The sequence below is a fragment of the Zophobas morio genome, unplaced genomic scaffold, assembly GCF_036711695.1.
Source record: "Zophobas morio isolate AGI-343-1 ecotype UQ-CSIRO unplaced genomic scaffold, CSIRO_AGI_Zmor_V1 ptg000017l, whole genome shotgun sequence".
Lineage (NCBI taxonomy): Eukaryota > Metazoa > Arthropoda > Insecta > Coleoptera > Tenebrionidae > Zophobas > Zophobas morio.
The window spans coordinates 3,265,787-3,279,301 of record NW_026972122.1 but is presented as its reverse complement, the minus strand read 5'-3'; the positions used below and the strand labels follow the sequence as shown (position 1 = coordinate 3,279,301).

General features: G+C 36.0%; 2 protein-coding genes across 2 annotated transcripts; one reads left to right on the top strand and one right to left on the bottom strand.

Moving 5' to 3' along the window:
• Positions 1-239: 239 nt before the first annotated feature.
• Positions 240-8,931, top strand: LOC135130593 (uncharacterized). The gene is made up of 4 exons (XM_064057999.1): positions 240-282; positions 981-1,105; positions 6,950-7,185; positions 7,806-8,931. The coding sequence occupies exons 1-4, from the start codon at positions 240-242 to the stop codon at positions 8,929-8,931; spliced, it is 1,530 nt and encodes a 509-aa protein (XP_063914069.1).
• Positions 8,932-12,709: 3,778 nt separating this feature from the next.
• Positions 12,710-13,315, bottom strand: LOC135130592 (craniofacial development protein 2-like). The gene has a single exon (XM_064057997.1). The coding sequence runs from the start codon at positions 13,313-13,315 to the stop codon at positions 12,710-12,712; it is 606 nt and encodes a 201-aa protein (XP_063914067.1).
• Between the last annotated feature and the right edge of the window lie 200 nt (positions 13,316-13,515).

Sequence of the window (13,515 nt, the reverse complement as noted above, 5' to 3'; positions counted from 1 at the left end):
TATGTTTGGCGAGTTTCCAAAATGGTCGAAATTTAGCCATAATCGTCCTAAAAAATTTTACTTTTGAAAATGTTGTCAAAAAATTCCCAAAAAACTAAGAGTTATAGATTTCAATGTGCTGGTTCCAAAAATGTAGCGTACTTATGCTCCCGGGGCAAGATTTGAGAAATATTTGATTCAAAAATCTTTTTTTTTTTAATTAAAAAAAATGCAAAATTCCAGTAAACTCTTCTGGAAAAATGGTAGCAGTTATTGAAAAAACGAGACTGAAAACTAATTTCTGTAGGTCTAAATATATAAACAAATATCCTTAGTTACGTTTCAAAAATCATCGAAAATTGGCTAAAATTTTCAAAGTAAGGGATTGAAAACCGAAATGAAATAAAATTAACCAACTTAACGGTTTTCGTTATTAAATCCATTCAATATTGTGAAACGAATGCTTTACAAACATAAGAGTATATTTATAAATTACCCAAGAGGATCACAGGCGCACAGAAATCCTAACATCAAACAGGAATATACAGGGCACTGAGGCCAATACCTTTCGAAGTAAATAATGCAGAGTCACTGACGTTCACAAATTACATGAAAGGGTTTAAGGTAAACAGAAGTCGCAAATTCAATAGAAATGTCGTAGAAAAGAGAAAACTCAATCGGATTTGGGTGCAGGAATAGATACCCCACATAAATAAATAATTAGTCGAGAACTGAGAAAAAACAGCTTCGGTGTATATTTAAAAAAAAAATCGGGCTTAAATAAAAAACAAGCAAAGTTTATGCTGTATTACAAATATATACATTAAACTAGTTTCATAAAAAATTTAAACAAAAAATCAGTTGTCCCAAAAAATAAACTAGCTACGATAATTATCAAGAACAAACGTCAAAAAGAGCTTAAGATAACATTCACAACCCCGAAGTCAACGAACTGATCGATGCAAACAAGCATTAACCCACCCTGATGTGACCTTTCTAAGGTCTGATGAACAAAGTGCTACAAATAGACTCTACTTTGATAGACACAATAAAGCAAGATAATTTATTTTCCAACAAGCTCCTTAGCGCGTTAACAAAAAAAAAAGGTAGCTCTAGTCCCAGCACGGTAATTTTCACTTAAACGTTTTTAGTTTTATTACGCTTTAATTCTCCTTCGTGAAATCGGGATGAAGCCAAACATGGAAGTTGAAGCTCGAAGTTTTTGTCAGGGGAATGAGCGTTTAATGCGTTAGTTATTTTAGCGTTAAAAGTTCAAATATTGGCTCAGACTGGAATGTTGTGTTTGCGACGAACAATCTGTAATTTTTATTGTACTGGGGAAAAAAATGTCGAATGTACATCGATTACGAGTCAAGCGGAGGTCGAATTGTAATAAATGTCATGAACGTGGATAGTTGAAACATGGGAATGTGTGCTGTGTATGTAGGGCGTTCAGGGACAATAAGGTCGTTCGTATGGATATTTGAAGCATAACGATATTATACGGATGATGTGGAGATCGGTGCAGCGATGTTAAATGGATCAGTGCATAAATGTTCAATAGAGGTTATAATAATTACATATTTTTAGTCAATAAGTGTACAAATGTCACTATTTATATCCATATAAATTGAATAGTTTATAAATTGAAAGATTTCTGGACTGGGATTTAATAATAATTCGACGATTTTTAAAAGAGATTTTTAAAAGAGAATTAGATAAATAGGAGGGTTAAACAAAACGTTAAAAAAATTTCAGGATTTGCTTATACAGGGCGACTCAAAAGTTCTTTAATTTTTTCCTCTGCACTTTGAGCTCTAGTCTCCACGAGCATAAATTTTCGGAATTCTTGTCCAACCTGCCCGTAAATCTTCATAAAACCAATTATTAATCGTTGAATCCCACCGCTGACACCAGTGTTACGATTCACGGGAATTAAATCGGCGTGAATAAAAACTCAACGATTTATTTATCGAATACACCAGGGTATACAACTGACTTAATAGCGATAATCTTCAGCGAATAATTCTCCTACTTTAATAGCGTGCCGCACTTCGGGCTAGATGTGAAATGAATTGCTTCCGACGGTGTCCCCTTTTAAAACCACCACGCTGACGCTGCGTTTCAAGAAATTTATAAAAAAAACCGCTTCTAGGCTTTTATTTTCTCGAACGTCCCAGAACGCCGCCGCCGGCTCATTGATGCGTCAAGGGGGCCACGCACCGGATCAGTGGCGGCGTCCCTAGCTAGTCCGTGGGTTTATTTCTTAAATACAGAACCATATATACCATTTTGTGAAAACATTAAAGTTTGAAATTGATTAGAGTAGATTTTGAAGAAAAAGTCAACTAAAGTTCCAGGTGCAGGATTCGAACCTGCGCTCGTTTTCCCGAACTAAAAACATTTAACAACAAAGAAAAATCTATTTTCGGATAAGAATTTAGAGAAATATGCAGTTATTGTACAAGCGTATTGATTAAGGTGAGAATTCTTCAACAACTACGTTTTACCAATCATAATCCTCAAACTACGGTAAAATATTTCGATACATTTTATACAGTGTAGTGGACGCCTTACGTACAGATAATGATTCTCCCGTGCCCGATTAGTCGATTCATTTGGTCTATTGCTCAATTTTGTGGTCCTCCCTAACTGCTCGCTCACCGACGATAATAAATGTAAATAACGTCGGATTTTTGATTGAGACTCGGCGAAAGTACATATCGATCCAACTCAAATATGTAAATCACCGGCAAGGTTTTTAATTCGTCCATTTTAGATCGCTGCACCTGTACATCGTTCTCCTTAAACTAATAATTAAAATGCGGTGGCCTTTTGTCAACCGCAGAAGTCGAGTCGACAAAGTACGTAATTACTTTTCAGCTTTCCCTAATTATTTAACACGAAATTGTCCTTTACAAATGTCAGCTTTGAAATATAATTAACTGCATGGGGCAGTTTATTACACTTGCAACAAGGTAAATGTGTCAGGAATGAGAAACACGCGGTGGAAATTCTAATTTGTCGGTCCTGTGCTCGTAAGGCAAATATTTGCTCCTGAAAGTAAAAATTGTGACGATAATTGGGTCAATCTGTTATTTGAATTAGTGTCTGGGTTTGCACAGTTTCTGGAAACCTGTACAGTTGCATAATCACTGATATTATATAAAGATAACTGAGTAATAATGCTACAAAGGCTTTTGTAATTATCCCGATTTATTCAGTTAATTAATCATTTAGCGAAGTCAGGAACAGGCACGCCGCTTTATGGTAAAAAATGAAAGTTCTGATTTTGAAAGGAGCGTCTGGATCTTTGAGAGACGCAGATAATTCCAAGGCTTCCGCTCCTGGGGGAGCGGAAATTAATTCAAGAATAGCGGAGACATTATTTTATTGTTGCTTATTTTTCCAGACATAAAACACTAAATATTTCACCGGTGACTGGAAGTTGGCTGAAACGAGGGACGATAATTAGTTATCCTTTGTGTTTAATACTTAACGAAGGCAATTTGATATTTTTTATTTTAAAAACTCAATTATGATTATTACTTTACAAGTATCGATATTGGATTGAAAAATTTATATTAGAGATTTCAGTGATTTATTGTTTGCGTTTCGGATGATCTTGCGTGGGTTGTCTTTGCCTCGTTTATGGTTCTCTCATCGCTATTGTCCTGATTGATTAATTAGTAGAGTAGTGAACAAGGGAAGGTATCGTGATAAGCTACCGTATGGTGTTTGTCGGTCTATTCAGATAAAGTCATTAGCAGTTGTATGTGACAGCAGTGGTTTCAACACAGATAATCAGGACGAAAATATTTCATTGTTATATTAGTGACTAGCTGACCCCGTGAACTTCGTTTCACCTACAATTTAATTTTGAATCTGCAAAATCGAATGCTTTGAAATCTTGCAGATGTTTTAAACATATGATAAGCATAACAAATTTGTATTCAAAATATACTTACTTATCCCCTCCAAAAAATTTATGACGTCAGCCCAAAATTTTGCCAAATGAATCCTATCTAAAATGTCTAAAATAGGATGAGACTATACTTGTGATTTATCATTCCATTCATATTTTTTAGTTTTGCTTATAGGGAGTGTCTCAAAAAAAAAAATCACTGAGTCAATTTATTTTATTGATTGAATCAAGAATTGCAAAACTGAATTTTGAAATATTGCAGAGGTTTTGAAGTTACTGTTTGACATGGTAGGTTTTCAATCAAAATATATCTGTTTATCAAGCCCAAAAACTTGAAGACGTCATCTCAAGATTTTGCCGAATAAATCCTATCTAAAATGTGGAAAATATCATCAGTATATTTTCGTAATTTATCATTGCATTCACATTTTTTTTTGTTTGCTTTTACAGTGACTCAAAAAAATATATGGATCAGTCAATTTATTTTAGTGAATAACTCAAGAGTTGCAAAAATGAATACTTTGAGATCTTGCAGACGGTTTAAAGTTATTGTAAGCATGGTAAATTGTTAAGAATATTTATTTATTCCCCCCAAAAAATTGATGGAATGGCTCACTCGATTTTCGCAGATAATTTTGAGAATATAATACAGTTATTTTTAGTATTACACTGCACCAATCCAAGGTGGTATACGTGTTGATCGTAAATGTTGATTAGGTCATCACAAAATTGTGTGAAGAAAAGACTCAACTCGAAAATGCTGAATATGTTTCATTATACTTTTGGTGCGAAGGAAGTTCTGTCGAAACAACGTTCGATCAATTTTTTGACAATGGTTGATATAAATAAAACTCAGTAGATGCTCAGACTCGAAATACGAAGTATCTACTCGAATATCAAATCAAAATATTTCTAGTATTTCTAGATGATATTAATACTTCAGTAGGTAACAGTTGATGCTCAAGTACCATCTCGATACAACAAAAAAGGACAACAGTGACAGTGTTCAACCATCAAAGCAAAAATGGAGTCACCAAAATATAAGTTAGTATGGGGTAGACACCTTGAGATGGGAATCTCTATGGCCAGTGTTATAAAAAACGCACTGCACAATTTATGCATAAATAAAAGTTAATTACCTGAAAAGTTTTCGATATTCCCCCTCCTAATGTGTTTTTCAAACTGAATGCACCTTTTGACGACGTTCCACGTTCATGAAAGTCGCCATGTTTAGTTAAAATTCACTGTTACAACGATCCTACTCGTTTTCTAAGCTGCTTTACAGACAGATCAGTTATTTGCCTCGCCGATCCTCATTTTTAGATTAAATGCTCACAAAACGCGTAGATGTTCAATTTGTGTCCGGGGAGATACAATGTTTCCAAGTAGGTACTCAGTACATAGAGTAGATGCTCAGGTATATAAGAGTACTAATGAAGTAGGTACTTCGTACTTCGAATATTAGTTTCTACTCAGTTTTATTCATACCACCCAATGTCTCGCTTCAATGTTTGATTATGTTGATTATGAGCACAACGCTGATCAACTTCCATATCCCAATTACCCATGAAATAAATCATTGCGGTTTGCACCTGAGGTAGTTCGTCGCACATTTGATTAACTTCGTGGACCTATGTGAAGTTGTCGTCTTCTGGACATTTTAATAAACTTCATAAAACGACACGTAATTATTTTCACAGTCAATCAAATCTGTAAATTTTGTCTTGAGAATTTTAAAATATTGAAAACTTCAAATTAAATCCTCGAATAACGGTAAAGTTTGAGGTTTTGTCAAAACCAACAAAGTGAATATAGGTAAATAGAATGGCAGATCAAAATTAATAAGAAACTTTCGCAATGTGTAATTAAATTTACTTTAACCAAGACTTTTCTTAAAATAAACGACGTTTTTTTTTACGAAAAAACAAAGAACGATTTGAAATGTAATATACTTTTCACAATTGCACGGAAGAATTAGTTTTGTATGACACGTCAGTTAGACGACATGTCCGTCAGAAACGCCAACTATTGAAAATAATTCGAAGTGGCGATTCCCATACAAAATTTTTACAAATTTTTATTTTTTAACTGTTCTTTTAAGTTTTCCTTATTTTTTTTATTTATAAAATATCCCCGTAATATAAAAAATTCTTCAAATCGGTCAAGTCGTTTTTGAGTCTTAGCGAGACTAACAGGAACAGCAATTGCTTTTTATTCTATAGACGATTAAAAAATGGGGGTTGGTGGTAGAAAGGTGAAAATTTAGGGTTATGTGTATTTTTTGATGCCAATTCTTAAAAAAATAAAAATAAGAAATTTTGTCCAAAAAATAGACAAAATTTTTTTAGGGTGGGCCACCCTTATCACTTAGGGGTTTAAAAAATAGTTTACAACCTATTCTCAGACCTACTGAATATACATAAAAAATTTCATACAAATCGGTCAACCCATTTCGGAGAAGTTCGGTTACAAACACTGTGACGCGAGAATTTTATACACAATGCATTATTATTTTAGAACAAATTTCATTACCATAAAAAAGGTTATACTGACTCGACCTTAAAAGATAGACATATGCTGTCGCGGACTTTTCTTTAGAACTTTTAGAGGGGAACAATTTCGTCATACATGATTTTCACGTAACTTTAACCGTTTAAGCAGCGTAATCAACGGAAGCTGTCAAAGGAGGAATAATTTTCCCGTTTTTCCGAATTTTTCATTGCTACTTCGCTCCTAATGATCGTAGCGTGATGTTGTATAGCCTATATGTAGATATGATACATGGACTATCCAACATAAAAAGATTTTTTGAATTTGAACCAGTAGTTTCTGAGATTAACGTGTTCAAATAAACAAAAGCTTCAGCTTTATTATATAAGTATAGATAAGTAAGTAATGCTAAAGTAAATGTAAAGAAGGTTGCTATGCGTATGCTTCAAATGAGTTTTTCCTCTACAAAATTTTATGAAGGAAAGGATAATAATCCTTTATTGAATTGTTATTTTTGAGTTAACTAGTACTAGTGATTGTAATAATGCCTAATAGTGGATTGTTTGCCTAAAAAATGTGAATCGACAAATTAAATATCTGTGTAAAGGTTGCAACCTGTTTGACATTATCAAAGGGCTTCAAAAGGAAATTATTGATCTTAAATCCGAAATCACTGAAATAAAGAAATCAACAAAAACGCAAGGTGAATTAGCAAATGAAACTGATGAGGTTCATTGTCAAGGTAAACGTATTTTTACTGATGATCAATTGCTGGAAGAGTTTGAGGAAAGGTAACGACGTGCAGCGAATATTATTGTGAGTAATTTACGAGAGGAAAGTGAGAGTGATGATGAAACTGAGAATGATTTAAACAGAATAGTCAAAATTATATCGAGTACTGGCATAAAAAATGCTGAATTTATTAAATGCTACCGCATTGGCAAAAAATCTCAAAATAAGTGTCGACCAGTTCGAGTTGTACTTACTTCGGCTAATCTTGCTTATAATATAATTGCAAATTACAAAATAACAAATAAAATTTATGTTAATAGAGACTTTACTCGACAACAACAGAATAATACGTATCTGGTTCGTAAGGAGTTCAAAACTCGCACCAGTAATGGCGAGGTAAATCTAAAATTAAAATATATGAATGGTATGCCAAAACCCATCACACAAAAAAAGAAGTAGATACCCAACAGATAACTAATCAGAGTGTATTCAGTCTTAATATATTATACCAAAATACAAGAGGATTAAATACAAAAACTCAAAATTCCTTTCTTATTGTTTGTGAAGCGGATGTAGATCTGGTATTATTAACTGAGACCTGACTGCATGAAGATGCCTTCTCCAATGAACTTTTTCCTCGCAAATTTGAAGTATTTAGATGTGATCGTACAAATTGTAGAGGAGGAGGAGTGTTGATAGCTGTCAACAATAAAATGAACGTAAAAAATATTAATCTACCTAACTCTCCAAACAATATTGAAATTATCGTGATAAAAGTGATTATATATGATAAAATACTGTCAGTTTTAGTTGTCTATGTGCTTCCAGCTTCTTCCTGCGCAAAATACATGGAACTATTTAAGTATCTTGAGCAAAATATTGACTTTGATCATCCTGTAATACTCGCAGGTGATTTCAATATTACTGAACTTACTAATTGTTTATCGGGAGCAAAATCAACTTGTTTTTATAATACTTATGCTCACTTTATAAATTTAAATAACATCGCACAACATAACAATATTCTGAATGCCAATGGTAGAATTCTGGACTTAATTATTACTACAAATCACATCTCTGCAGAAATAAGGAGGCACGAGGAACCACTAGTCATTAAGGATTTGCACCATCCTTGCCTTGATATTATCGTTCCTCTGAGTGAGACCAATAAACCAAATTTTGACCAGAAAGATCATTTTGTATTCAACTTCCGTAAAGCTAATCTACAAACCTTGTATATGGACTTATTGAACATAGACTGGACCTGTGTATTGCAGTGCACTAATGTTGATAACGCTACATATCGCCTTTACCAACTTCTAAATGATGTGTTCTTACGGCATATACTACTACGTAAGTTAAGCTCAAAAAGTTACTATCCGATGTGGTATTCTAAAACTGTCATAGATCTTATTAAGATGAAAAAAAGACACTGGAATAATTATAGAAAATCTGGACTACTATACCATTTACATAAATTTAAAGACCTTAGACGGAAAATTAAACATGCATTGCGGCAAGATTATATAAATTTCATTAAGAACTCTGAAAATTCAATGAAACATGATACTAAAAAATTCTGGTCAATGATTAATATGAAGAAGAAATGTAGTAGTATACCAGGAATTATAAATGATGGAGAAAAGACGTTAACCTCGCCTCAAGAAATAGTAGATGCTTTCGCGCAACAGTTTGCTAGTGTTTGCAGTCGTGATAACATTGATAATTGCTGTGATATCAACTGTGATACTGGTTCTGGGGCTTGCAAATTCTGTGTGCGAGCAGAATATTATGAAATCTGTTAAGAAGATTAAAGCGAATCGTCCAGATAACGTACCAGCATTCATTGCTGTTGACTGTATTAACTGTTTTGTTGTACCATTGCTGCATATTTTTATTTAATTATTGCAACTTGTACTTATCCTCAAGACTGGAAAAAATCTTGTGTTTGCCCTGTGCCTAAGTCTACTGATAAATCTGATGTATCCGGATTCAGACCAATTACTCTGTTGTGTAATTTTGCTAAACTGTTTGAATCTATAATATCAGAAACATTTTATTCTCATGTGTCCAAATATATAGTATCTGACCAACACGGATTCATTAGGGGTAGATCTACTGCAACAAACTTAAGTTCGTTTACGCATTTTGAATCTAAAGCATTAGATGATAGGCTGCAAACAGATGTGGTTTACACAGATCTAAGCAAGGTTTTCGACAAAATCAACCATTGCATTTTGTTACATAAAATTTAAAAATGGGGATCGTGTGATCATTTAGTATTCCTCGTGAAATCTTTGCTAATGGGTAGACAACAATATGTTGAATACAACGGTTACAAATCTCAACCATTTCGTGTTAATAGTGGAGTAGCCCAAGGCTCAAATTTGGGCCCACTGCTGCTTGTTGTTTTTTTTAATTATGTCATCAATTAAGGTGCAAAGTCTACATCTATGCTGACGACTTAAAACTTGTTTGTACTATTCGCACTTACGGAGACTGTTTAATACTACAAGATAACATCTACAAATTCATGGAATACTGTTTGTAATAAAAATAAATTCGAAATTAACTGTAAAAAATGCACAGTAATGTCGTACACACGAACAGTGAGTATGATAACATTTCACCATAATATAAACGGCTTTGTTATTAAAACATGCACTAGTTTCTCTGATTTAGGTGTCATTATGGACACATCACTAACCTTTTCTAAACAAATAATAGACATTACCAACGGTGCAATGAGATTATTATATATATATATATAATTCAGCTCTGCAGGCCTTAAAGGCCCTGGGCTTTTTTAACAATAATTTTCCATTTGTTCCTGTCGGCTGCTTTGGATCTCCAATTTTCAATGCCTAAGTTTTGAAGATCTTTTCGAACATCGTCTATCCATTTCAGTTTTGGCCTTCCTCTCTTTTTCTTTCCTCCTTTTAGGGGGTCTAATACTTTCCCAATTGTCCTTTCCTCTGGTGCTCTTCTGACGTGGCCTAGCCATCTTAGTCTCTGTGCTCTGATTATCTTCGTGATTGTTGGTTCTCCGTATATTTCCTCGATCTCTTGGTTTATTCTTCTTCTCCATTGGTCTAGTTCTTTTGAACCTCCATATATCTTTCGTAGTATCTTGCGTTCCCATACTTCCAACTTCTGTTCCTTTTCGTTCGTTAGCGTCCATGTTTCACTAGTGTACAGGACTGTAGGTCTTACTATTGTCTTATATACTTGTTTCTTTGTTCGTCGTGTTACATTCTTACTCCTCAGAAATCTGTTTAATCTTCCTACACTCTTGTTTGCTTTCGCGATCCGTTCTTCTATTTCTTCGTTCATTTCGTTTTTGTTTGTAATTACTACTCCTAGATATTTGAACCTATTTACTTCTTCGAATTCGTATGTTGTTCCTTCTTCTGTAGTTACTTTCAGTGGTTTTGCTGGGGTTTGTTTTGTTTCCATCTTCATAAACTTCGTTTTCTCTTGGTTGATCGCTAAACCCATTCGTTTCGCTTCTCTGATTAGATTTTTTGTCATTTTCTTCATTTCTGCTTCTTTTCTCGTTATACATGTCACGTCATCTGCAAAGGCTATATTTTGGTGTCTTTTTTCGTATATCGTGCTCGTTCTGTGGATGCCACTTCTCCTTATTATTGCTTCGAGTACTAGATTGAACAGGTTAGTTGATGTTGGATCTCCTTGCCGGAGTCCTGTTCTTACTTGGAATGGTTCTGACAACAGACCATTTATCCTGACTCTTGCGACGAAATTCCGGATGATGGGGGACGGACGGTCCGGTGACGGTCCGGAATCTCGCCGATAACGTATGGGGTGGCGGCGTACTTGGGTGCCAAGCTTTGGGTCGACTAGTATCGCTGATATCAGAAACACGTCTGGTCGACCAAGCTTATGCGGCTACCTTCACGCCGCCGGGGGTGGCGCCTTCGGTCAGGAGCGGCGGTCGCTCGGGCGCCAGCTCCCTCTCCGGGGGAGGGAGCGCCGGGGTGCTCTAAAGCCGGAGACACGGAATTCAGGTGATGAGCCGCCGCGAAAACTCGAGAATAAGAAATAAAACGGCGAGGGTATTTTATAACAAAAATAGGGTTTATTCCCTGCCACCAGCTACACGTTCTAAGATAATAAATCTTACGGCTAATCAACTTAAATAACTACAGAACGGTTTTACAACAAAAAAAAAATTAAATGTCCGGCACGGTCGTTCCTCCTGGGCGGCGACTTCCTTCAAGCCGGGCTCCTCTTGGCTCTGGGGGCGGCGACCTTGAACCTGGAAATCGCGCGAAGACGGTACGGCGACCGGGGAGGGGAGCGCGGTGACGGTAACGACGCGTGCACGACGGTGTCGACTTTCGACGGTGACAAAAAAAACGCGGTGATGGTGACACGGTTTCTCGCTCGGGGGCGGCGATTCCAAAACCGGTACTAAGACGGGCAGACGACCCAAAAAGGTACTTACGGTGGTCGGAGGGTCAACTGCGGACTTCTTACTTCTCAAAAACACTCTTCACCAGGACAGCAGCCACGCACTTCCGCACTCTCTGGAGTTGCAGGGAAGAATCCTCTACTTCCGCCGCGGCGGCGCGGCGATCGCCAATTTACCCCCGGCTTTCGCGGTACGCGCCACGGTTTCCGGCCCGCGAAAATTCGCTTCGTTACACTCTGTTTCTGGTGCTCTGTAGGGTCATCTTTGTCAGTTTTATTAGTTTTCTTGGGACTCCAGTTCTTGCATGGCTTCTAGCAGTACTTTCCTGTTAACCGCGTCGTAGGCTTTTTTAAAGTCTATGAACAGCAGATATAAGTTGATTCCTTGTTCGGAATGTACTTCTTGTAGTTGCTTCAATATAAATATCTGGTCTACAGTAGATCTATTTTTCCTAAACCCTGCTTGATATTCTCCTACTATTTTTTCCATATGCTGCTTTAGTCTTCGGTTGATGCAAGTGGCCGTTACGTCTAGCAGCGCTATTCCGCGACAATTTTCGCATTTCGTAATATCTCCTTTTTTAAATATCGGGCAAAGTACTGCTTTAGTCCATTGTTCTGGCATTTTTCCTTCCTTCCAACATTCTAGCACTAGTCGATGTATCTCTATGCTACTGCTTCTCCTCCGTATTTTAGCATCTCGCCCTTTATTCCGTTTCTACCAGGACTTTTGTTGTTTTTCATCTGCTTTAGTGTTTCTCTGATCTCTCCTTCGTCAATTTCTATTGTTTCATCTGGGTCATCCGAGTCGTTCACTCTTTTGTTCGTATCTTGCTGTGTATCCTGTTCGTTTAGCAGCTCTTCAAAGTATTCTGCCCATCGTTTTATTCTTGCTTGTTCGTCTCCTATCAGGTTGCCGTCCTTGTCTTTACAATATATTGCTCGTGGTTGATAGCCACTTTTCTCTTTTTTCACGTCCTGGTAGAAGTTCCTTATTTCATTCTTGTTGAAGTTTTCTTCTATTTGTCGTATTTGTTCTTCCATCTTTGTTCGTTTCTTATTTCTGCATATCTTCTTGTACTCTTTCCTTTTTTCTTGGTAATCTTTTTGGTTCTTCTCATTTTTTGATTTTAGATATTTCTGTCTGGCTTACCTCCCCGCTTCTATTGCTTTTCTACATTCCTCGTCAAACCATTCGTTTCTATTTTTGTTGTCTTTTTTGACGAACCCTAATACTTCTTCCGAGGTCTTCCATATGTTCTCGTGTAGTTCTTCCCACCTCTCTTCTATAGGTATGTCTTGCTCTGTTGATCTTATTCTCTCATTCATCTTTTGTTCGTATTCCTGTTGTACTTCAGCTTTCTTAAGTTTGTTTACATTTATATCACGTTGCGTCTTCTTTCCTTCTTTTTTCTTCGGTATTTCTTGTTTGAGGTCTGCTCTTACTAGAAAGTGGTCTGAATTCGCTTCTGCTCCCCTGTAGCTTCTTAATCTGGTTATTAGTTGGGCATCTCTCCTTTCTACCAGTATGTGGTCTATTTGGTTGACCGTTTTTCCGTCAGGCGACATCCATGTGCCTTTGTAGATCTCTTTCTGCGCAAAGAAGGTTCTTTTGACTACCATTTTATTTTCTTCTGCAAACTCTATCAGTTTTTCTCCATTTTGATTCGTTTTTTGGTGTTTGCTTTCTTTCCCGATTGTTGGCCTGTAGCAATTCTCTTTAACTATCATTGCGTTGGCGTCTCCTATAACCATTTTAATGTCATGCTTTGGTATTTTCACATATTCTCTTTCTAGTTCTTCGTAATATTCTGTTTTTACTTCTAAATCTTTCTCTTCAGTCGGTGCATGTATATTCACTAGGCTTATTTCCCTGTACTTACTTCTCAATCTTAAACATTAAAATTACAATCGACGCGTTGAGTCGACTTTACGATTTGCAATTTATTTTGTAC